Source organism: Apus apus, chromosome 6, assembly GCF_020740795.1.
Source record: "Apus apus isolate bApuApu2 chromosome 6, bApuApu2.pri.cur, whole genome shotgun sequence".
Taxonomy (NCBI): Eukaryota; Metazoa; Chordata; class Aves; order Apodiformes; family Apodidae; genus Apus; species Apus apus.
The window spans coordinates 20,986,889-21,010,561 of NC_067287.1; the positions used below are offsets into that span (position 1 = coordinate 20,986,889).

General features: G+C 38.1%; 1 protein-coding gene across 1 annotated transcript in view; it reads left to right on the forward strand.

Annotated features, from left to right (window-relative positions):
* Positions 1-23,432, forward strand: part of MYO3B (myosin IIIB) — a 168,065-nt gene extending 144,633 nt beyond the window's left edge. The window contains exons 32-34 of the mRNA XM_051624089.1: positions 21,402-21,508; positions 21,883-21,929; positions 23,183-23,432. Coding sequence (XP_051480049.1) covers positions 21,402-21,508; positions 21,883-21,929; positions 23,183-23,318 — 290 coding nt within the window. The 3' untranslated portion in view covers positions 23,319-23,432. The remainder of the gene's footprint in view (positions 1-21,401; positions 21,509-21,882; positions 21,930-23,182) is intronic.
* The last annotated feature ends 241 nt before the right edge of the window (positions 23,433-23,673 follow it).

Consider the following 23,673-nt stretch of genomic DNA (forward strand, 5'->3'; position numbering starts at 1 on the left):
ACTTGTTCTTTAATGATCTTTGGCCCCTTTTAATGTCATTTGTAGGTGAATCTAAAGAACTGTGCTTTACTTGGTCATTATATAGTTTGTCTAGATTGATCAGTTTAATATCAGATTTTTCAAGATTTCCTCACAATTCTGGAATTACAGCAGTGCAGATACTTTCCTATTGCCCAAGGCAATAATAGATGTGGTGTGCAAACACTGCTTTAAAGAGAGTGTCTGTCTGCTGATTTACATATTTAAAAGTATTAAGATCAAAAGTAATGAGAATTTAATCCATATGGCATGTAGAAGATAAATAGGAATATTAATACTGTATCAAATACTAATTAAAGGAAACACCAGTCCTATTTTTTAAATCTTGCATGCAGATGAAAAAGAAGTCATTGCAAAGTTAAGATCTGATTCTTAAAGAAATTAAAAATTGACAGTTTTCAGTCACAGATTCTGACTGTGAGAGTCAGTTCATATGTTAGGCCAAATTCTGGTTTCATAGTCCTTTGCAGTATCAGTGCAGTGTCCCTTTCTGTCGAAGCATCCCAGATTGTTCTAAAACTGAGAACTATCACCAACTCTACTACTAGCTTTTTAGATGGAAATTCCCTTTCATTATCCAAGAAGCCAAAAGACAGGATTGCCTAAGCAGACATGCCTGCAATGGTGCTGGGCCCTAAAGTAGATAGATTCATGGGAACCCTGATGGATTTTGATCAACTCTCATATGCAGATTGCAAGAGTGGGTTAAGCAGATGTTGTCATCTGCTTAATAGAAAAGTTTAGACAAATGTGGTCAAGATGAGTCAAAAGTTTGCCATGTCTTTGGGCTAGATGAGATTTCTGTGTTTTACTCTTAGGCTATTTATAGGTGAAAGTACCTTGGGGCAGATGCTCCCAGCAGGGCAGTAAGCACTTGAAAAATTGGCTCCAGATGCACTGGAACTAGAACCTTTAGTGCAGTGTCAACCTAACACTCCATGAAGAAAAATTAGCTCCAGCAAAACACACCAAGTTCATTTAGTCCATTACAATATCTAAGGCTGTAGATCTTTGGTTCTCCGTTAAGCCTTTGTTATAAATATTAGAGTAAGGCATTAATTTTTAGGAGAGGAAAAGTGAGTTTGCAGAGAAGAGTTACCTTTGAAATATTAGACAAATAAACAGGGAGAGCTTAAAAGGAGTTTTGATAGTACTGCAGGGTCTTGTAAGTGAGACAATAAACTGCATATTTTGCTGGAGCAGGCTGAAAAAGACCTGAGAATAACAGAAAGAATGTTTTTTCTTCTTTTCTGTCTTGAAGGGTATGTATACACCAAAACTGAGACACAGCTGAGCCTGCCAGAATGGGGAGGAAAGTCTAATATACTATATCTTGCTCAATCTTGTGCACTACTCAAACTCTAGTTCTTTGCTGCAGGTCTAGGTTTTCTATGTGTTTCTATAGTAACTACAGCAAGTAGTCATCACTATACAGCAAATCTTGCCCTCCACACATTGAGGAGGGCATCTGATCAGTGGACCATCTTCAAGCTTCAGGTAGTAGTGATTCTACTGCTGTAGGCAGTAAAGCACTCTGAAGATGGAATAGACCTCTGCTGTTGCTGCTGTGTTCCATTCTGCCAGATCAGAGTGGCCAGGACAAAGTTTTTCTCTCAGTGTTTTAACAAATCACAGTTCTTCTGCAACCTTCCATCCAGTTTTAAAGTGCTACTCCGTTGTAGAGCAAATGGTGCAGTTACACATCAAACAGGTACCAGTTGTTCCACACATACACGGGTCAAAGTTATCCAGGATCTGCCCTCTCAATGCAATAAGAATGTGAAGGAGAATGATATAAAACATTCCCAGCTGCATGTATGTAAACCCTATTCAGCCAATCCGCTGGAAGATGATAAAGACCCATCTGCTGCTTGTCCTCTTCCAGGAAATATTAGGTAGTTGCAGTAATTACACACTGTGCCCCTTCTTTACAGTCAGTCTGAGGATGCTTTCACACAAATACCAGCCCCAGTCCATCTAGAAGAAGCTGAGCTTTGTCCTGGGTGAGTTGTTGCTTTTTTTTCCTGATCATCATTTCAAATATCTGGCAAGAGTGTGTTGGCTCTGTGCTTTCTCTGGGGAACGGCCTCCCTGGGAAGGAAGGATGTGGTTACACTCACCAAAGTTGTTTGGTGGACTGCTGAGTAGCTGCAGGGCCTTGTATTCCAGGCATGTTTTTTCCTGTTCCCTTTGCTGCAGAATAGCCCAGGTAGTGTTTCTAATAGTTCTGTGTATTTTGTAAAAGACCTTTTAAATATTAAATAGAGTTTCATTTTCCAGCTGGAAAATTAAAACATAGAAGTATTTCATCATATCCTTCATCCAGTCTTGAAGCAATTTTGAAATGTTAACTAAAAAAATCTATCTGCCTTGGAGCATTTTTTACATCAAACATTCTCTGAAAATATTTTCCTCAAACTCTTTAAGTATTTCCAAATATTAAATGAGAAGAGAGATGACTTTTCCAAGTATTGGTGATGGTCTAATGCAGCTGGTGTCAAGTTCGCGTATTTTTTTTTTTAAACAAAAAACATTATAGTTGGGAGAGGCTGGCAGGCATCACTCATCACCAGCACAGGCTGATACACTGCTGGTGCTGATTCACTTTGTGATAGAGGTGTCATAGACACTGAATAAACAGAGATAGTGTATTTTAGTAAGCATCGTGACCTACAGAGCCAAGAATCAAAGAGAGGAAAATAACTAACACAGGAGTTATAATTCCTTCCCCCCCATACCATTCCCTTCTCAGCTCTATCTTAGTTTAGCTTTTGAAATGGTTTCTAGTAGCCATGGAAAAACCTTCATTGCCTTTTCAGAGCTGAAGAAGAGCAAGTGGTGCTGATTGGAAGAGGGATAATAATATTTTTCCTTCAAGGCAGGATGGTTTCCCAACGAGGGAAGACTTTCCATTGTTGTAGCATAGTGTGTATAGTATCTGTGTGGATATGTTTAGTACTTGTGTGGGTATGTTTAGGATGTACCATTGGCTGTGTATCTATCAGATAATAAAACTCAACTTGGATCAGCACTAAGGTTAGCTTAGTGCTTTCTAGAAATTTACTGGAAATAAGTTTATTCTGGGAGTTCATTGTGGTTCTGGGCCTAAATACTTGCTTTGTATCTTTCCTTGTCTTTCATAGCTTTTGTCTGGATAAAAGTTATCCCTATCCTCCAGCTGGAGAAGCAAAGTCAAGTACTTCTTAATCTCTGCCTGTGGGTTTAAAAGATCTCTGCTGCTTTTAGTGGGGGAATCAGCAGTCTGAAGCATTCATTCCCAACATAGCCATCTCCAAGTTTGTGACAGCTTTATAACTATCTTCCAGGAGAAAAGTAAAAAAGCATTCCTGTGGACTTCTACTTAGAGCCAAATCCAAATGAGTAGAATTTGATTGAGAAGAGGCTCGTCCTAGAGCACACACTACTTCCCTAGGGTGGTGCCTGTCTTTTCTTAGGGTTATGGTTTCCAATCTGGTTGCAAGATAAGGTCAGTCTCCCGACACCTCCAACTCTGAAGAGGCATCTGTGTGTAGTAGAAATTCCTTCTGAAAGCATGAGTTGTGCAAGGCCTCATGAGACTTTAGAGGTGTGCATGCTAGGCCCAGTATTTGCTGTAGATCAGCATCGTGGGGACAGCACTACTGAACTGAGTCAGTTGGGCAGCTAAGGTAACAAAGCAGAATCTCAGAGTCAGCTCATAGGATGCTCAAGAGCAAAAACTCAGCCAGATTTTTTGCAGCACTCAGTATCATTTTATTGGCCATTTTTGCACCTTTTCTGAAGCCAGGACACTCAGTCCAGGCATATCTGAATTTTTCTGCCTGTGAGAAAACAAACTTCTAGAAGTATGTGGCAACTAGCTGGTAGCCATGTGTGTGATTTGGTCACTACTAACCATTTGTGGAAGTCAACATGTGCAAGCCATAGTGTGAGAGTCTTTTCACAAATCTCTGAGAATAAAAGAGGTTTTTTTAAAGTCTTGAATGGCCCCTGAGATTCAGGTGCTGTCCTGCTACATGCAGAAGATACTGCATCTGGTGTCTGGTACTGGGAGATGTCTTTTCCAGGTGTCACATGCTGCCACTTTCCATACTACCAGCTCAGAGGAACATTCTGCAACTTCTTCAGGTTATGAAGCTGTGAAGCTTCTTCGTAACCACGTCTCCTGTCTGCGTATGGAGAGCAGATTTTATTCCTTCCTTCAGTCCTCACAGGCAAATCCCAGTTACTTGGAATTTGTTCAGGAGAAGGGTGAATGCTACCCTGAAGGAATTAGGAAGCATTATAGATTCAACATATGGGACCATATGTCATTGTATTGTTTCCAAATGTTTCTTTTTGAGAGTTTTCCTTCCATTGCGGACAGCTTATTTCACCACACATTGTCTAGAGAAGAAGGGAGTTTCATATTCCCATTTCTTTCATTAAGCCACTATTAAAGCTATATCAATTTCGTAATACTGTTTGTCAACATCATTTCATCCTTTGTTTCAAACATGCACATCGTAAGTGTGGTTTGAGGCAAGTGCTTTGAATATGTTGTTCAGGCACTGTCAGAGTCAACGGCAGAAATACAGAATACAAGCAGAGATGATCCTAAACTATCCGTAACCCAAAATGCTCCACTTGTAAGGCTGGTCACAGTCAAACTAAGCATTTTGTGTGACCCTTAATAGAGGGGAAACAGCACTTATGTCTGAACGTGAGTTTAATTAAACTTAATTTGGAGACAGGTAGATTCTGCCCCCTCCTTGCTATGCAGATCAACATCCTCATGTAATGCAAATTGAGCTGCTCCGTATCTCCCTCTTTTGCTGTGATTTTCTACTCCAGCCCTGGAGAAGAGTTCTGGTGTCCAGTGACATCTGTTCTAAATCATGTTTTGGAAAAAATGTAAATACATAAAACTTGAGGTCAGGCCCAGTCAAAGCACTGGGCAAGCTCCCAAGACCCTTCTGCATCTGGGATTGTTTGATGTCAGGAAGGCCCTCCACAATTGGAGCCATCAGTGATGGTGGCAAAAAGAGACCCTTCAGATGGGGCTTTCCATGGATTTGTGAAAAGGCATTGGAAGTATTAAAGTCCTTTGCTGAGCTCCCTATCTATAAAAATCTGTGACCAGTTGGGATCTGCCTTCCTCTGAAAAGGAGGGTGTACTGGGCTGGGTAGTGCAGAGGCTGCCTGTCCAGAGGAGTGGAGATTGGTCCCCTGTGACCTTTTGAGAAGCATTGGGGTTGATGGTTCCAACCTCTGCCACTCTAACACTTGTCAGATTTTTAGTAATTAGTTTTTATTTGTGTCTAATTCTAACAGTGGCAGACTTTGTCTGCACAGGCTTGCATGGTTCCTGGACCTTTAATTTATCAGAATTTGCCAGGCTTGACTTGATCAAGGTTTGCTGACCAATTATACCTTCACATCAGACTAGTTAAGGGAACAGTGCAAAGGCAAGTCCTAAAAGCTGCATTCATAAAGGAGATTGAAGTGCCTGAGACTCTCTTTAAATGTGCTGGCATCAGCAGGCCTTAGATTCACAGGTGCATTAGAAAATAGCCCTAGACACAGGATAGGTAACTCCTTAGTCTCTGTAAGCTCAATAGAGATGCTTTTTGTTTTCCTACTCTAGGGTCTAGGATCTTTTGGCAGTGCTCTGGGAGTTACTGTTTCCCTAAGACAAATAGCCATGAAAATCAAACTCTGTTGGAAAAGCAACTGGGAAGCAGAGACATTTTAACTAGAAACCAATTTTAAAATGTGGAGTTGGCATTCATTTTACATTTTTATCAAGAGTGTATTTACCAATTAGTCAGCAGCCTGAGCCAGTGGATTTAATGAACTTCGTGTGATTTATGCATAGCTTTTATTAATTGTGCCAATAGGGATAAACGCTGGGTACAAATAGATGCAGATGTCTATTTCTTTCTCCTTTAAATAATACTATTTCTTGTCATTAAACTACCTTATTTTTAACTACTCTACATGTTGAATAGTGGTAATTTCTTACCTTCCATGTTAGTGTCCTTCAAAGATAAGGCTCAAAACTTTCACCAACCCATATTTGCACCGGTCTGAGCTATGCCCAAGGCAGATACAGAAGTTCAGAGAATAAAGCATTTTCTTCTTCCCCCCTTTCTCCCATCAGTGGAATGTACATTAAATAGTAAGTAGGCCACAGAAACAGAGAACATGTGAATGACTTGAGATGCTGGTAATTTGAGCAGTCAGAGGAAAAGGGGGCCAGCACCTGGCTTACCATCTCTGTTTCAATGAATATTCAACTACTTTATGCAAATGCGACACTTTCAACAAATGAGGCTGAGAGAAACTTACCTAAGAATACTTTCTAGCCCAGCAGTTAGGTTACTCTCCTGAGAAGCATGATGTTTGGGTTGAAGTCCCTGTACCAAGTTAGTTAAATGAGGTGTTTGAAGCTACACCTTTCACATCCGAAGAACATGGCCTAATCACTGAGTTTTTTTGTATCAGGGGTGGCAGCACTACCTCCTCTGTTTTGGGAAAGGAGTCCCCTTGTGACAAAATCAAAATGTTTTGGTTTTGAGATGCCAGAATGAATTGTTTCAACCTCCCTGAAGTGTTTTCATGTTATTTCAGCTGAAACTGTTAGCTCATATGACCTGAATTCACACAGAAAAAGTTTGCATTGCCCTAAAATTCCAGTATTAATGAAGAAATAATTGAAGTAAAAAGAAGCCTGACTAACTTCCAACTCAGGTGCAGTTACAGTTGTCTATTATGGTATTTCCTGAAGAGAGTCCATTAGTGCCTATGCTTTATATTTTTTTATTGGGTTGCTTCTCTTCCTCATTGGCTTGACATGCTAATGGCCAAGAAGCAGGAACAAATTTTAGAAATCTTTAAGCATTTTCCCCATTAAACACCATTTGGAGCTTATGCAAATAAATATGAAGCTATTTTTAAAGATAAAATCCCTTATGCATATTGGCAAGTCTAGTGAGATCATTTTATTGACTTTGTGCACTACTTTAATAGATTCTCATGTTAAAACACCAGTAATCTAAAAGAGACTTTTTGATTTAAAAAAAAAAAAATTGTGGGCACTTCTTGTGATGTCATTGACTTTTTTGTTTTCCCAGTGAGTATGGACAATAAGCACGTTTTTCTGATGGATACTAAGTTAAATTGCCAGAGTTCTGGTTTTACTAGATGTTAGAAATATGGCTGGATGCCATCCTATTTGCACTTGGCAGCAGCAGAGCACTTATTATCAACAGGTTTGGTGTAAGTTCTTTAAAAGAATAAGAAAAGCACTCTGACAGGCAGGATTACTGGGTTTGTCCCTTTGGTTCTGCATGAAGTACAAGCCTTGCCTCCTTTTCAGTGATACAGTACAAGACAGGACATGAAGCATTTATGTCTGACTATTTTTGTAATCCACAAATAAAACCAGAAAAGGTAAATCAGGTGTGCTCCCTCAGCTCCTTGGCCCCCTTGAACCCTCTCCTACCATCATGTCATAACAAGGATAAACTCTGATGGGCTTAGCTGCCTTTTTGTGGGCCCAGGTCCAAACCTAGTGTTTGGGGACTCAAGTCTTCCTTGAATAGTTGCACAAGTCACTGCTGTTTCTTGTGTAAGAGGTGCAATAAATTATGTAGCTCTTCATCATATGATCAACTCTCTTCCCTTGTGTGCACTGAGCTCCAGTGAAATAAGTAATGATGATGTTTAGAATGTCATCATCAAACATCTGAATTTAACACTTCAGCAGAGATGACTGGGAAATGCATCACTCACAAGGCTGATGTTGCAAATTCTCTTCACGTTCCAACTGTTATCTTACTCCGGGCTGTCTGCAGCCATAAGGGAAAGAGAGAGAAGGAAGAGTGTAATGACGACATTAGCCCTTTGCTGGCACTGTCAGGTTGTACAAGTACCTTCTCATCACAAGCCACACAGCAGCTGTATAGCCTGCCTGCTGGCATCCTACACTGCAAGGGTTTATTTTGAAACATAGTAAGTACAGTCCTCTTTCTCTCAAAAATAAATGCACAAAATATATACAGCTAAGATTTCATATAGCCAAAACAGCTACTTAAGGTGTTCCGTATCTCAGCATAAACTTTCCAGATCAACTCCTAATATCAGAGACACATGCAGAATGCAAAATACTATAAGCATAGTGAACATCTACTGTGTATTTTAGGAATCAAAATAAGGATTTATGGTTCTGTGTAAATAAGGTTGCTCTTTTTGTACCATGGATTGTTCTGAACAAAATTATGACAATATAATGATGAAAGAACAGTAATTTGTTTCAAATGAATACATTATTGGTTGACAGTAATAAAAAGGGATAAATAATTAAATAATAATGTATATTTTAAAGAAACTTGGTCCTGACATACAAGTTGTCACACATGCTGTCATTATGCAGTGGCATAACACACTGACTTCATGGGGATTGCTGGCATGAGCGTTCAGCAAAACCTGAAAATATTGTTTTGCTGTATGTGGCATTGTAGAGAGTTTTCTTCTAGAAAATTGCATCTTCAGAGAAGAAAAAATATCTTGGGCACCTCATATTTTTGTGGCTGCTTTTTGAATTTCCAAATAATGCAAAATCACCTAATAAAAAATAAAATGTGTGACAAGAAGGAGATAGTTTCTGGCCACTTTACCTTGTGAAAGCAAACAATGAGCTGTGACTTGCAGTCCATAAGTCCTGTTTCTCCCCTTTTGCTATATTGTGATTTATGTATTTTTAAAAAAAAAAAATTTGGGGGGGGCCTCTTTGAAGTGATGTATGTGTTTTTTGCATTATTTGAAAACATACATTTTGCTGATTATCTTCAGTTTGCCTCAGTCCACCCACCAGTCTTGTATTCATTTACTTTAGACAACACTGAGCAGCTACATGTGGAATTGATACTTTCCATTAAAGCAAAAGTTATCATTTTGATTATTTTACTGACAAACCTAACATAAGAATTTTTCATCAGAGACTAGTTTAGGTACTCCTATATGTTTTTGTGTGTTTGGAAAAAGTGTACAACTCTCAGTTATCTCTGAATGAAAACTGCTTCATTAGTTAATTCAAGTGTTGTGTAGATAGTTTAAGAGCTGGACTTTTACAATTTATTGTATCTTGTACAAATGGAGATAAATGCATATTTCTCTCTGCCCATAACCTTTTACTTCATAGGGCCTTTTAATAATTGAAATAATTGATAATCCTTTCTAAAGGGAGGATTTAAAAATTCTACTCTACATTTCCATTTTAATCGTATTTTTCTAAACCATATTAGCATCAGTGTGGTTTTCTGATATTTTCCATTTTTTCCCTTGTGTTCATATGCTTAACGTTGGGGCTGGCTTCAGAGAAACCAATTCTAGTAGCAAAGGTGTGTATCAATGTTAAGAGTTTTCAGGATATGAGCCTTTCTTCTGGGAACAGGATATTTTAATTATTATTATTATGGCATTTCTTCAGCAGGAGACTTTGGTGAATCTGTTTGCAGCAGTAAAACTAATTTTTAGGTTTTGTCTCCATGGGAAAGTTAGTATAAAGTAAGCCATAATATAAATTTATGATATAGCAACTCAGCACATGCCAGTGCTTTGCAAAGCTGCTCAGGCTAGATGTGGATCAGACCCTGGAGGCAGTGTAGCTGGGTGAGTGCAGTGCCATGCCTAAGCTAATTAGTCCTACTGAGAAGCAGGATATGCTGTAGAAGAGATTTATGTTAATATGGCCATACTTCTCAGCTACCCAAAACAGATAAATCAGAAGTGGCATTCTGTACACTTATAATGTGGCATTAGGTACACTTATAATGCTCAAGTTTATTCATGTTGTAACTTTGTGTGATCCTTTGAAGGTCATTCACACAAGGAATTAGTGTACAGTAATTAATAAAGTTTTAGTTCACAACTTTGCATGCTCTGTAATACCCACAAACCCAAGTACAGAAGCAGGACACAAACAGAAAGTGATGCTGCTACATCATAAGTACAGGGATATATTATAGAATTACCAGCCAAGACTATAGTGCAGAGTTGTAAGAAAGGGGTTGAAAAAAAATCAAAGGTCTATAGTAGTTAAGAGGTGGAAAACATGTCCAAATCAACTCTTCCAAACATTTTTGAAATCACAAGAAATTCTGTGTACCTACAGTAAGATACCATGAAGTAGCCTGATTTTCCAAAGGGATGAGCTGTGATGGTTTAAAAATCAGCCTAGTGCTTCTGTTTGGACTCTGAAATCACCAGTCACTTCAGTAAAGAAGAGTTAATTAAGTCTGATTAATAACATGTCATCTAAGTCACTAGAATTAGTCATGTATTTATGAGTAAAATTTAAAAACCCAACTAATTCTGTAGCATTTACCAATTTAAAATAAGTGACACTCAAGTACAAAAATTGTGCAGAGGGGAGTACAATACAATGACCTAATGTACTAATGCAAGCAGTGCCCTGTCAAAAAAGGGTGATTTCAGAACAAAAAAACATAACTGTAACATAAGCAAGTCACTATAATATCAAAAAGCCAACTTGCTTTATATGTATATATGCACATATAAGGATGATCCCATGGGCTGAAGTCTTTGCCAGATTTTTCTTTAAACACTGTTGGGAAGCACAGGATGAAAAGCCACACATATTGTACGTGCTTTGTGCTCCCCAAACTCTTACCACAGATGATGTAGTTAGGCATCATAAAAAAACAGCCTAAAATTGCTATATTAGGATTGAGATACCAGTGTTGAAATTCTTTCCAGATCTCCCTCAGTTTTCTTTAAATGTTATCTACATTTTCTGAATATACATGGCCACTACTGAAAGCTCCCATCTACATTTTCAAGATGAAAGTTCATTAACTACACCTCACTGCTCTAATGTTTGGAAGTAATGAGCCCTCATATAGGTGTCTAGCATTCGTAGTGTAAGTTATCAATAAAAGGTTTGCTTTTGGAAGGAGGAAAAAAACCTGGGTGCTCCTTCACAGGATACTGACATCTTTAAAGCCTGAAGGTTTGGGCTTTTTGTCCTTATTTTTCTAGTTCTGCCATTGAGTGGTTCCTCAGTTTCTCTTTCAAAATACTCCCTCAGAATGCAGTAGCCTGAGTTGGATTTGTAGATCAGCTGTGAACCATCACTATTTGTAGGTCTAATATTAGGAGTCCCAGTAGCAATTAATAACCCTTTAAAGGAATGGATCACAGTAGCACATGGGTCAGCAACATTAGTTTCCTCTGTCTAGCCAAGATATCTTTTTTACTTCTGACATTTAGAAATGTCAGACCAGATCACTGTAGCAACACTGGGAAGCAAGTATCTAACTAGTGACATTTTTGCAGGCTTCAGCCAAGCTTGCTTTAATACTTCCTTTAAAAGCTACTGCTGCCAACTACCTTGAATTCAGAAAAAAACACTTCTTTCTTAATGAAGAAATCTACTGAGAGTTTTATCTTGGGTTTCTACCATTTATTCTTTGAAATATATGCTGAATCTGCTACACTCAAATTTGTGATACTAGTTGTATCAATATGGACCCATGGTTTCAAGCCTTTAGATATGCAAATTGTGTTTCTGTAACGAACAAAACCTTAGAGACCATGCTGTTGTGGTTCCACAGAGCCTTTATCGTGCCTCATCATTATGCTAAATTAATACAAATTTCCTGTGTGTCCAGAATTCAAAGTCAATCAAGTGGCTTAATCTCTGAGGGTATGGGATAAAAATGCTATTATTACAGTTTGGAGGAAGGTGAGGAATTACCTTTAAAAGCATTCAGGCTATATGCTAGGACAGCAACTCTGAAACACAGGCCTTTTATGAACCGCATCTTAACTGAATGTGAACCTACAGATTGCCTCTTGCCCTACTTTTGATTGCACAGACTAACTCCCCACATTTGAATGATGCATTTTTGGCAGATTCAGTAGTTGGCTCTGTAGAGAACCAGTATTAGAAAGGTATTTATGATTTGTTACTGTTCTCTAATGCACTGAATGTTTTGACTTTTTATTTTTAAAAGTTAATCACAGTGTTTACTTTTTTATGTTTGTTTCATCTTTTTTCCCTTATGCTTTGCTTTTCTTAACGAGAATCCACGAGATGAACCAGGGCCAAGTGTCCACTGAGTTTTCTGAGGCATAATTAGCATGTGATACACAGCTGATCCACAATCTGCAGTTTAAAAACTTGTGCGTTAGCAGGTCCAAATGTACTTTGGAGAATATCTCTAAAATTGTTTATACTGTCATGATATTTAGGATTAGTACATTAGAGTTGCTAAAGCTATATAATCAATCAGATTGACTAAATCATCACCCTAATTCTTCTTTGAAGCAATAGCTCTTGTCTTATTCTGCAAAAGTAGTAATGAGTGGCTCCACTGTTGAGACTATCTTTGTGAGGGGTTTTTTAATATCTTTTGTTTCTGAGCGATTCTGAAAATTTCTCTTACCTCTAACATGAGATGTGGTTTTACTTTGAAAGGTAGAGAAAGACAAAATAGTTAATTGAGGTTCTTTCTAATCCTATTTTCTTTATCTTCACTAAATAAATTAGCTGGACCAACCGGCCAAGTCCCAAACATGACACAATGCTAATGGGACAAGATTGCATCATGGCAAACCTCTGGGTGCATTAGTGCCTTTGTAGGTGTCCTAGTATTTCTACTTCAAGACTAGTTTAAAGACTAGTACCTCAGACAAATCCTTGCAGAGAAGGGAAAAGAAGGCATGTCCAGAAAATTGAAGAATGCCTGGCTTTCCTTTGTATTTCTCTTTGCATGGGATTTCTGCTCCTGCCTTTCCAGAAACTCAAGCTGATCTACTGCCCTGCCAACAAAAAGGCAAGTGTAATACAACCATCCTGCTATAAGCAGAGAAGACTCTGCTATGAACCTTTTGAGGAGTTACCTCAACTTTAGGCTCAGGGGTTTATTGGGGATTTGGACTGCTTGAATTTATTTTAAGTGGATTACTTTCCCATTCATTGGAATTAACAACTTTCACCAAAAAAAAGGAGAAAAATAATAAATTAAAAAAAAAAACAACAGAGAGCACTTCCAATCCGAGTCTGTTTAGCCTAATTTCTTCTCTCTGACAGTAACCAAGAGCAAAAGCTTAGAGTACAAAAGTAGAGCAAGCAGAGGTTTTTGCCCAGAGAACTCTCCAGCCTAACATGGTTTGTGGCTCAGGGATTTCCCAATCCGGAAGTGATTTCTTCCTACTTAATTGCACTCAGTAGGTTTTTCCCCTGTGAAATTCTTCATTCACTTGTGTTGATTATACAGGATTGCTCAAACAGCAAGAGAAGCATCAGTTACCTCACGTGATAATGTGAGATAGCTATTTCTTATCACCTGGTGGCTATTGGATTAAGCAGGTCTTCTAAAGCCAGGAAATATGCTGTGATATGTAGTAATTCCAGCATGCCTGAAATGTCCTGGTTTTCATCAGTAACTGCCTCTTCTGAAAAGATCACAGGAATTAAGCAAAAAGCAGCTTCCACAACTGCTTTGGGTCAAGTTCGAGGAGGGGAAGAGAAATAATAATCAGTTAAGTTTTCTCCATTGTCCAGAAGTGGTTCCTGCCATTCAGGATGGTTTGGCATGATTTTTTTCCTGAAGTTGAGGTTGTAGCTTTGTGACCCTCTTGGGCTTTCACTGGTTAGTTAACTAGTTGCCACACCCCTGGAACCCACTATGGGATGTTACTACATGCAGGGCTTATGAGGGATTGTGCACAGTCAGCGTATATAGGAAGATGTAGGGCTGTACTTGTAGAAGATGCTGTTTGCTGACAGGTTTGAATCTTACCTGAGTTAGTCACTGATAGTTTAGTTCTTCAGTATGCTTTGTTTAATCTCTGCCTTTTCCCCCCTACAGTTGAATCACTAACAATAGAAACTGAAATAACTGACAAATATTGAAGGGTCAGAATTGCACTGGAAGGGAAAAAGACAACAAAAGCCAAGATTCTAACTATTTGTGGATCTTATTTCGCAACAAAATGTATCTAAAAGCCATTGTCTTGGTGTTCAGAGACAGCTGAATGATTGATTTCACATAAAATATTTGTTGTTCTAATTACAGTATCATCTGGGTCTTTGGCAACAAACAGATGCATAAACAGCCTTTACATACCATCTTGAAAAACTTATTATTTGCTTAGTGTGCTTTATAATCTAAAGCATATGGCTTTGCATAGAACTGCAGTATCCAAAATGAAGCCTTAAGTAATGAATCACTGGGTGGAAGAATATGCATTGCTTCGGTTACAAGTTCTTTCAGTGTGTGTATTCAAATGGTTCTGTTTAGGATTATAAACAAAAGGCTATGCTCACAGTTTTAGCAGCGTGTTACAGATTCTGGGAAGCACATGACATCAAAGAGGCTACACTAATTTCCCTAGCAGTCTATGGCTCTTGGCATTGTGAGCACACTCCATCTGAATAAACAGAATTGTAGTTCACCACAGTTGTGTGGGGGATCTGAGGTGATCATGAAGCTTGGTTTTGTTTTATTTTATGTATTTCTATTATAGGACTTTTTACCCCTCCAGATTCTGTGTTTTCAGTGAATCTGATAACTACACTTGGAGCTATAGGCTTAGACTACAAAGCACTTGACACTGAAAATAATGAAATCTAATTTATTATTCTTAACTACAGAATCCAAGTAAGAGCTTTGAGTACACTGGAGTTGCAGGATTTCCTAAGGATTAATCACTTTCTAAGCATATATATTTTCTAAAGTGGTTGACGTATTTTCCCTTAGCAACACTCATGTGAAGCTCCAGTAAGATATTTTGTGAGTTAGGAAGGGCTGAGGCCTTCTAACTCCTCAGAGGGGCATCTGATTTATTGTTCTTTCCATGCTTACTTGTGACTAGCAGCATGAAGAGCACCAGCCCCTATAAATATTCCTGGACACTCTTCTGTAGAGAAAGGGACTGAGGGAATTTGGTGGCAAGATGGCCTTATTGAACATTTGCAGAGCTCTGAAGCTACTGTTAGGTAACCCTGAAGTATCCTGGAGAGAATTACAATTGTTACTAGTATTAAATATGCCAATATGCCTCCAGGCTCCTGATGTTACTAGATTAATCAAATCCTCTGATACCAAAATCTTGGTTCCACTGCTTCACCTTGATTAGTTGTTTATTCCCTTCACTTTCTTAGTTTCTCAGTATCTCGACTGTTTCCATTTTTTTGGTCTTTTTGCTGTCCATTTCTCTCTCTTGTAGTTTCCTCTTTCCCTTCTCATTAACCTCAGATGGGAAAAAAAATATATATTAGATACGTATCTCATTACTTAAGTCACCGAGTAGTCTTGCTCTTTATTCTCTCCTGCTCTATGTTGTTGTCTCTTGGTGTGGTTTTGCCTGTACTAAGATAAAAATCTTTCAGAGGCAGTGTGTTTCTTTTCTGTCAGCCTCCAGTATCTTTGCAGAACAACCATAATATAATTAAATTTAGAGTATATAACGTAGACCTGAAAACTTCATTATTCCCAAATAAAGCTACAGATTATTTTTCAGTACTTTTTCTTTAAAGCCTGTTAGACCTGTTATACTGTCCTTGTTTCTGATGTATTTATTTTTGGTAGCATTTAACAGACAGTGTACAAATACCCTGTGATGAGGTCCTGGTATCTCTTAGTGTGTCCTCATACTAAAGTCACACTGACCATAGTTGAATACAGGGATGTGTAAGATAGTTCTGCGTAAACTGTGCAGGCAGGCACAGCAGGAGCTTAGTAGGGGTTAACTGCCTGAGTATTCACTCTGCTTCTCAGGCAAGTTTTTCATTTTACTCCCATTTTGCACTAATGGTGTGATACAAATTATTGCAAATTGTGGAGAATCATGGGAATGAGAAAGGGAGGAAAATATATTTGTATGAACACTCATGGCCAAACAGCATTATGTGCCCTTTGTAAATCTTTCTTTTTAAAAGTAAAGCTGAAATAGTTAAAGTCATAAAGCCTAATTAATTTACAGCATATTTTACTGCATAAGTAACTTTCAGTCACTCCTATTTAACACTGACATGAGTGGGACAAAAATCACTAGCCCCTTGAGTCCTCTGCTTGAACAGACTTGTATGGCACAGAAGAAAATGTAGCTGTTCCTTGAAATCAACATGCTTCACATAATTATCCACTTAGCATCCAGTCCAGGAGGAGAATGTATATTATCATTGTCTGTGAGGGCATTTCTGCATTTGCCCAAGACTTCAAGAGAAAAAGTGAAGTTAACTTGCTGCCTTGAAAAATGATCCAAAACTCAAAAAGCTTGAAAACATCAAAATACATATAAATTATCAAAGGAGAACAAAGACAGTGTTTTCCACAAAAGTCTTCTCCCTAGGCTATAACAATGCTTTACATAGGCATGATCAATATATCCAGGCTTGAGAACCAAAGTCTTTTGGAATAAATTAGACTGGCAGGAAAAGAAACAAACAAAGAACAAATTAACATGATTTTAAACATTGCTTAAATTTTCATGAATGTAGACCTTGAGATGTTATGATGAGATCCCATGAGTCTGTGCTAATATTTGCTTATAATTAAGGATTGCACTTTCATGTTTCATCTGATATTATAGATTGGAAATCATCCACATGCTTAACTATTTTTCTTGGTCATACTGATTTATCTATTTTATTTGCTTACAATGTTAATAATACATATGATCCCCTAAATGGCTCCATTACCTTTCCTTTATCAGGCTGCCCCTTCTCATACTGTAAATCTCCCCATCTGAGTAACTAGAGGACTACCCTGTGATATTAGGTTTGTGTTCACCTATAACAGAAAAAAAGAGAAGACCCCTTTCAAACCTGATTTGGGTAAATGGCTTCAGAAGGAAAATGTGAGTGCTCAGTTCCACCCTTCCATATGTGTTGCAGTGGATGGAGTCCCTTCAGCAAGGGAATCATGACGCAGCCTGCTTTGTGGCACTAACACACTGGCAAGGATTCTTTCTGTGCATTCCTTGCTAAAAGCAAGATGTCATCCAGAGTTTAGAGCCCCCTCAGTGCTGCACCAGCCTTAAAACAATCTGATTTACATCAGTGGATTTTGCAAGTTCCAAATGCAGTTGTAGCTGCCTCACCATTTTCTCTGCAGAATTCTTCGTATAGGAAAAATTAGCAATGTTTGGCAAGGTTGTCAGCATCAAGGGGGTTTTGAAGCACGGGTTTAATAATGAACTGCTTATGAAGACCCTAGCTTCATTTCAGAGAGCAAAATCTAATTATTATGAGTTCCTCTTAAGAGTGTGCCCAGTGCCTATCCACAAGTTTTCAGTACCAAAATAAGCACGACAAACAGGACATCTACGATGAAGAACTTCACTGAGTATCAGATGAAGTCATCTGCCTCATGGGAGTGATTAGAAAAGTATCTTTTTGCCGGTATTGGTAAGGGCCCAAATCCTAGATGCAAAAGTCCTTGTGTCCATGCTAAAGAGCATTTTAAAGCCCTTAATTAAATCTTACTGTTTGGCAGTTTGTGCATTTCTGAAAGAGTCCCTTGCAGATTATGGAAAGGATGGATTTTTAAACAGAAAAGTCATCTAAATAAGCTATGGCATAAGAAATATGCTAATCATCTGCAAGTGAAGACATGTCATAAAAAGTGTAAGTATGATGGATGTGACAGTTAATTGAAGAAAAATACTTCCATTGCAGCCACAAGAAAGGAAAGAAGAAGAAACACATGGAAACTCAGAGTTAAAATATATCCCATAATCAAAATATCAATACCACGTCTTCTGCCAATTGAGACTTGTTATAAAAATCACATTAGAGAAATGAATTCATATTAAGCTAGAAGTTATGTGTCATATTTTGAATAGTTTTTAACTTTAACCTGAGTCAAAAGGTACTTTTTCTAAAAGCTTCCAATCTTAACCTGACATTCCATCATACTGCTAAGTATTTTTTTTCTCTGACTGATGGCTTTCACTAAGTGCTATATTTCTGGTTAAAAATTTTCTTCCACTTCTGACCACTAGATAGTTCAGACTTTTGTTTCTATAGGTGAAAACACCTATACCTTCTATACAGGGGCTTAGACTTGCTTCATATCACCCCTCAACCTTCTTTTGAAAAAAATCAAATAGAACAATCTTTAAAAATTTCTCACCGTATGGCAGGTTTTCCAGATTTCAGATTGTTCTTGTTCTCAAAACATTCTGCAGTTTACAGCACCCACTTAAAAATGACTGTGCACTCAACAACAACAACAACAAAACTGTTTTCCTATTTCTATTGAGTTGTCCTCTGCTTTGCACCCAGTCTACTTCATATTCAGCTGAATACCTGTGATGATTCCAAGGCCTCTCCTGGAGACACTGCTTTCCAACTGTGCCATTCCCAGTTCTAAAAAATGTAACTTGAATTCTGGACTTTGCAATTTGTTGAAAACATACTTCTTTTTAATCTGCCAGAGTACTTCAAGGTCCTGGTCTACTGGCTTGACCTCTTATGTACCAGAGAAGTAAAAAGTGTAACCAACAGTGGTAACAGAGAAGTAAACAGAAACCCCACTGGTTTGTTTACTTATAAATACTTTATACTCCCAACAGATTAACCCATTTGCCAGTTTCTAATTCCCTTCTCTGTAAGGAACATCAATTTTGTGGTAGCTTTAGGGAAGCATCCATGAGAGCCTGCTCACCCATGTATATCAGCCTCTCTGGGTTGTAACAAGGAAAGGAGGAGGATGCCCAGCACCTCAGCTGCCCTACACTTGCTGGATCAGCTGACATCATGCACTCAGAAGAAGGCATTTTATTTCTGCATTGCAGTAAGGTATTTACCAAATGGTAACCTAAGGAATTTCTGCTCTTAGAGTTACAAAGAAAACATGTTCTTCCAGACAAAAGTTTGTCATCAAAGCAAAATATTTTAGAACAGCATTTAAAATGCCTATTCAACTGCTGGGTGTTTAGCACATGTTAATACTGTTTTCTCCAGATATGGTAGTTTATGATAAACATTACCAGATTTTGAACTGTTTGTGTAGTGTGCTACTAAACACTAAGACAAACGGGCCCACTGAAAGGGTATTTCCTTTGGAGGACACAAGCTGCAGACCACCCATAGAATACACAGAAATAATTGTCAGGATAAAAAGCTAGAGCAAAATATTAGTTCTCAGAATCCTCATTAACAAAAGACATTTTTGAAACAAAGGCTATACATGTAGGTGTTTTGAAAAAAGAACTTGAAGGCCACAACAGCAGTTGGGGGAAAGGAAAAAAGAATATCCCATCATATTGCCATTCTGTTTGAAAAGTTCTAAATATTTGTATGCTGTGTTTTTACTTCTGGCAAGCTACAGAAGTATGTGAAATCATGAAGAATTGTGAGGATTTGAGTCTTTATTCATACCAGCTTCTTGAATCAATAGAAAAAATAATTTGTTGACAGGATTTGGAGAACTACATTGCTGTAAAAGAGAACTCTCATGGCCTTGGGACTGAAATAATTGCTTGCAAAAATTGCAGACTCTGCTGTCCTGAGACAGAAAGCTCTAAGATCAATTTGAGTAACTTTCAGAGGAAACAGAGAGAGAGTAGAACTTCAAAACTTTCAGAGATTTCTAGGACAACAAAATTGCACCTATGTCCTATTTAAATATTAGAAAAAAAATCTTTCCAAGGACACAGATATTACTTGTGCACTAAAATTCCCCAGAAATATTTTCTGTGACAGCTTCTGCTTTGTCTGTTTATGTACAGGTAAGTAGCAAAGGTTCAGGCTCAGCCATCACAATCTCTTTAGCAAAAATATAAAATTTTACTTAATTTGAAAATATAAAGTAATGAAGCTTTGGGTATTAAATTAGCAACCAGCATGAGTATATTATTTCAAAATAATTTTGTATTACTGGAGAAATGTAACCTTTCTCTATAAAATTGCTTTTTAATTTTAGACGCAGCTCTGCAGTCAGTTCCCTGACTGAGGCCACTCTCAGTGGCCATTTAACCACCATTCCTCCCAGGTGTTGTGAGGGAACATGATGGTTGGCAGGAAACAAGTGCTCCCCTCCCACACAGACATTGCAGTCCCACACTGAGAGGAAACTATTATCTTTCAAATTTCACTGTGGAGAGGGAGAAAGACAGTGAAAGAGAGAAAATCTCCCAGAACAGTCAGTCATCTGGCTGAAAAGGCTGAAGTTCAACCATCTCCTCTACCTCACCAAGTAATTGCAGAAAAGTACAATAGTTGCAACTGTAAACCTGGGTATGTAATAAACCTCCTTTGTAACATTACTTGCTCCTTAAGGCCAGATCTTACAAATGGATTTGTGAGATTAGAGCCCTGCATCCACACAAGCCATACTGACTTCAGTTTTAAAGTGTTTAAAGGAACTCGGGTCCTACTTGGTCTTTGTGCTAGTCTTTTGTATCCAAACAACTTTCCTATGCAGTATGGAAGGCTAATGTGGTAGCAAGTATATTTTTCCTTCAGTGCCACCAAAAACTGTTTTTATTTGTACTGTCACAAAAATATTTTCAACAGGGAGATATCAGAAAAGTCAAAGGCATTGGGAGAATTATTTGCAAAGTAAATTACCCTTCCTTACCCTCCCCAGTGCCTTTTAGCAATCTAGTGATTCTGATTTAGCCTGAAAATAGTTGTTCTGATAATGTAAAGGACATGCCACAGAAAACACCTGGTAAAATAGAATACAGCACACTATAATGACTATTTTCCTTAACTGGAAAGAAAAAAAAAAAAAAAAAAAAGCTTTTAGTTCGTTTCAGAATCCACTCCTTCCTTCATATTTAAACTCTGTTTTCCAGATGACTTTAAGCAACTGTTACTTTACAAATTATATTAAGAAAGCATGATTCCAAACCAGTCCAATTTATCTGATTAAACAGAGAGCCATGTCAAGAAAGCAGCCTTTTTATATAATAAAAATTATTATAATAGAATAAGTCTCATCAGCCAAAGGGCTTTATTACAGTCTACTGTAGAAAAACGGTTTTGCTGCTGCTGAATGATAGTCACACAATATACCTCATTTCCTGCTTAGACAACAGAAGATGCAAAGATAAAGTGTGAAAGGAATAAGGAGCTGGGTGATATAGATATATGGAGGAATAAAAAAAGTTATAAAATAAAAATGAAGTTCTGCTTAAAAAATTGTTTTTGAACTAAGTTTCAAAAGAGAAAACAAAGATCCCCAAGTTTCTGCGTGCTTACTTTGGATAGGACAGGCTTGGTACTACATCCAGGACCAAATAGGACAGAAGAAAAGACTATTTAAAGACTAAAATACACTAAAGACCTTCACAGCACCTGGCACAGCTTAAAACTAAATGGTGTTATCTTACTGTAGGCTCAGAAAACTGTCTTGAACAGAAGCTGAGAACACCTCGTCGACGATGTCAGCAGCCCAAAATGCTGAATAGCCCTGAGGACAACATGTACTATAACCAGTTAAATGTGAGTTCAAAGTGGCAATAAAGCTGTTTTACTGGCTTTGTTTCCAGTTAATAATTCTGTTATTAATACCTGTTTCAGCCCCTCCAGCCCCACCCCCACGTTCTTCTGCTCTCGTCTTGAACATGTGCTTATGCTCTTTATCTGTTGCTTTCATGTCAGGATGTCTGCCTTCACGGTGAATAATTGATGTGGTTTATCAAAGACGAGCAAGATGCATGCTTCATCAGGCTCACTTGAGCCCTTTGATCAAAAAAATTATGCTGTGACTTCTGATATTATCAGCATCTGCTTGCATTCAACACAAAATCACTTTGAATTAAAAATTAACGACTTGCTGCTTTGCTTTGACTGTGTGTTCTTGGCCCTCTCCACAGGGAACTCTAGAATATCAAGGGAGCAAGAGGAAGCCAAGAAAACTTGGGTAAATATCTATCTTCTTAGTTCTAAGCAACTGTAAACAGAAGAAGTCCTTTGTGATATTACAGAATATGCAAAACTTTCTAGAGAGGTTTCTAAAAATAAACAAGTAACATATTTCTGTGCATTGACATTGGACATTTTCTGCAGAAGCAAATGTAAAACTTGCATATACTGCTGTATGCAGACACTAGAACTGATTCTAACAAAATATGCTCCCCAGCTCTCTCTGAGTAATACTACTACAAAAAAAAATAGCTTTCTTCATGTTTTTAAGTGCATTTTGCACTAATGGAAGGTGCCAGATGAAGGGTGTTGAAAATTAAGTTCTCTGACCTAGAACACAGAAGCCATACCAGCTTTGCAGCAGCCCACTTGCAATGAACTTCCTGTCTCCTGGGGGAGGGCTGAAGAATTTTTTACGAGTTGACAGAGAGACCACTCAGCCCAAAAGGGAGTTGCTCCTTCTCCGCTGAACTAAGTCAGTTCTCATTGTCACATGAGCAGTTATCACCTGACAAGAGGTAAAAATGACTGAAAACAATTTAGAAAAGCCAGACTGGCTACTATACAATTGCCAAAATGTTTCATTGATTGATCATATGGACCAGAGAGAACTGATGGATACTTGGTTTTGCAAGTGCATCTACTCCAAAAATATACAAGAATATACAAGAGGTCTTTGAGTCAAGGTTAAAGCCCAACACTTTGCACAACTGCACAATATTTGGTTTATTTTATCTTCCTCCCCTAGTTAAAAACATTCTGTATTCCTGTTCAGGAAATAGAATCACTAACATGGGACAGCAGTGCTTAACATACATCACAGGAAAATGAAAGCCCCTGGATTTCAACAGGGTTTTCCCCCAGAACTGGTGGTATGGTCTTTGGCTCATACTCACATGAAACTATCAGCTGTACTTGTGGAACATTTACCGACAAAAAAAGCCACATTGCTCAGATGAAATGCCCATTTGATGCAAATAGTTGGTCTGTCATTCTGTGCACCCAAACTGAAAGACTATATTGCATTTCACTGATCCTGAGAACCATTCAGAATATAATCAGAAAAAAAGTAATGGTGAAGTGAAAGTATGTATAAAAGCTGTGTCTTTCTTATCAAGTCATCCTGTCTTTTATTTTTCCCTTATTGTGTTAGCCTTCTTCATTTTCTTATCCACAGAGAAATTTCTATTTCTGAAGATATTGACAGAACTGATTTTTTAACTTAATAAATGTTGTTTGTTTTCTTTCAAGCCAAATCAAAGTGCTTGACAGAGAGGATGAGTATTACAAATCATTGTCAGCTGTTGAATCTGTCCCTGAAGATAACAGCTTTCTCAGTTCCCCATCGCCTCCTGCTTCAAGAGGGGTGTCTTTTGCACAAAGCTGAGCCTCCTTTACTCAATTGACTAAAACTGGTAAGAATAGTTTCATGCTGGTAGTTTCTTCGGATTAACTTTGTGCACATGTGTTTATATAATTAAAAATATGTTCTCAACTTTCACTAATTTAGACCTGGGTTTGCAGCTGTAAATTGTCCCATTTAGCTGTATTTCTATAAGCAATTCCAAGCCAAGGGGAACAGAACTACCTGTATGTGTTAATGTTGGTAACAGACGCTTCTTTAGCAGAAAGGCTAGTTTACACAGTTTTGACCCCTTCTTCCCTGCTCTCCTCAGCTGCTGTTCCCACCCTGTGCCATCCCTTCTGTTGTGCTGGCACAACTGCTGGTAGAGCTGTGTGAA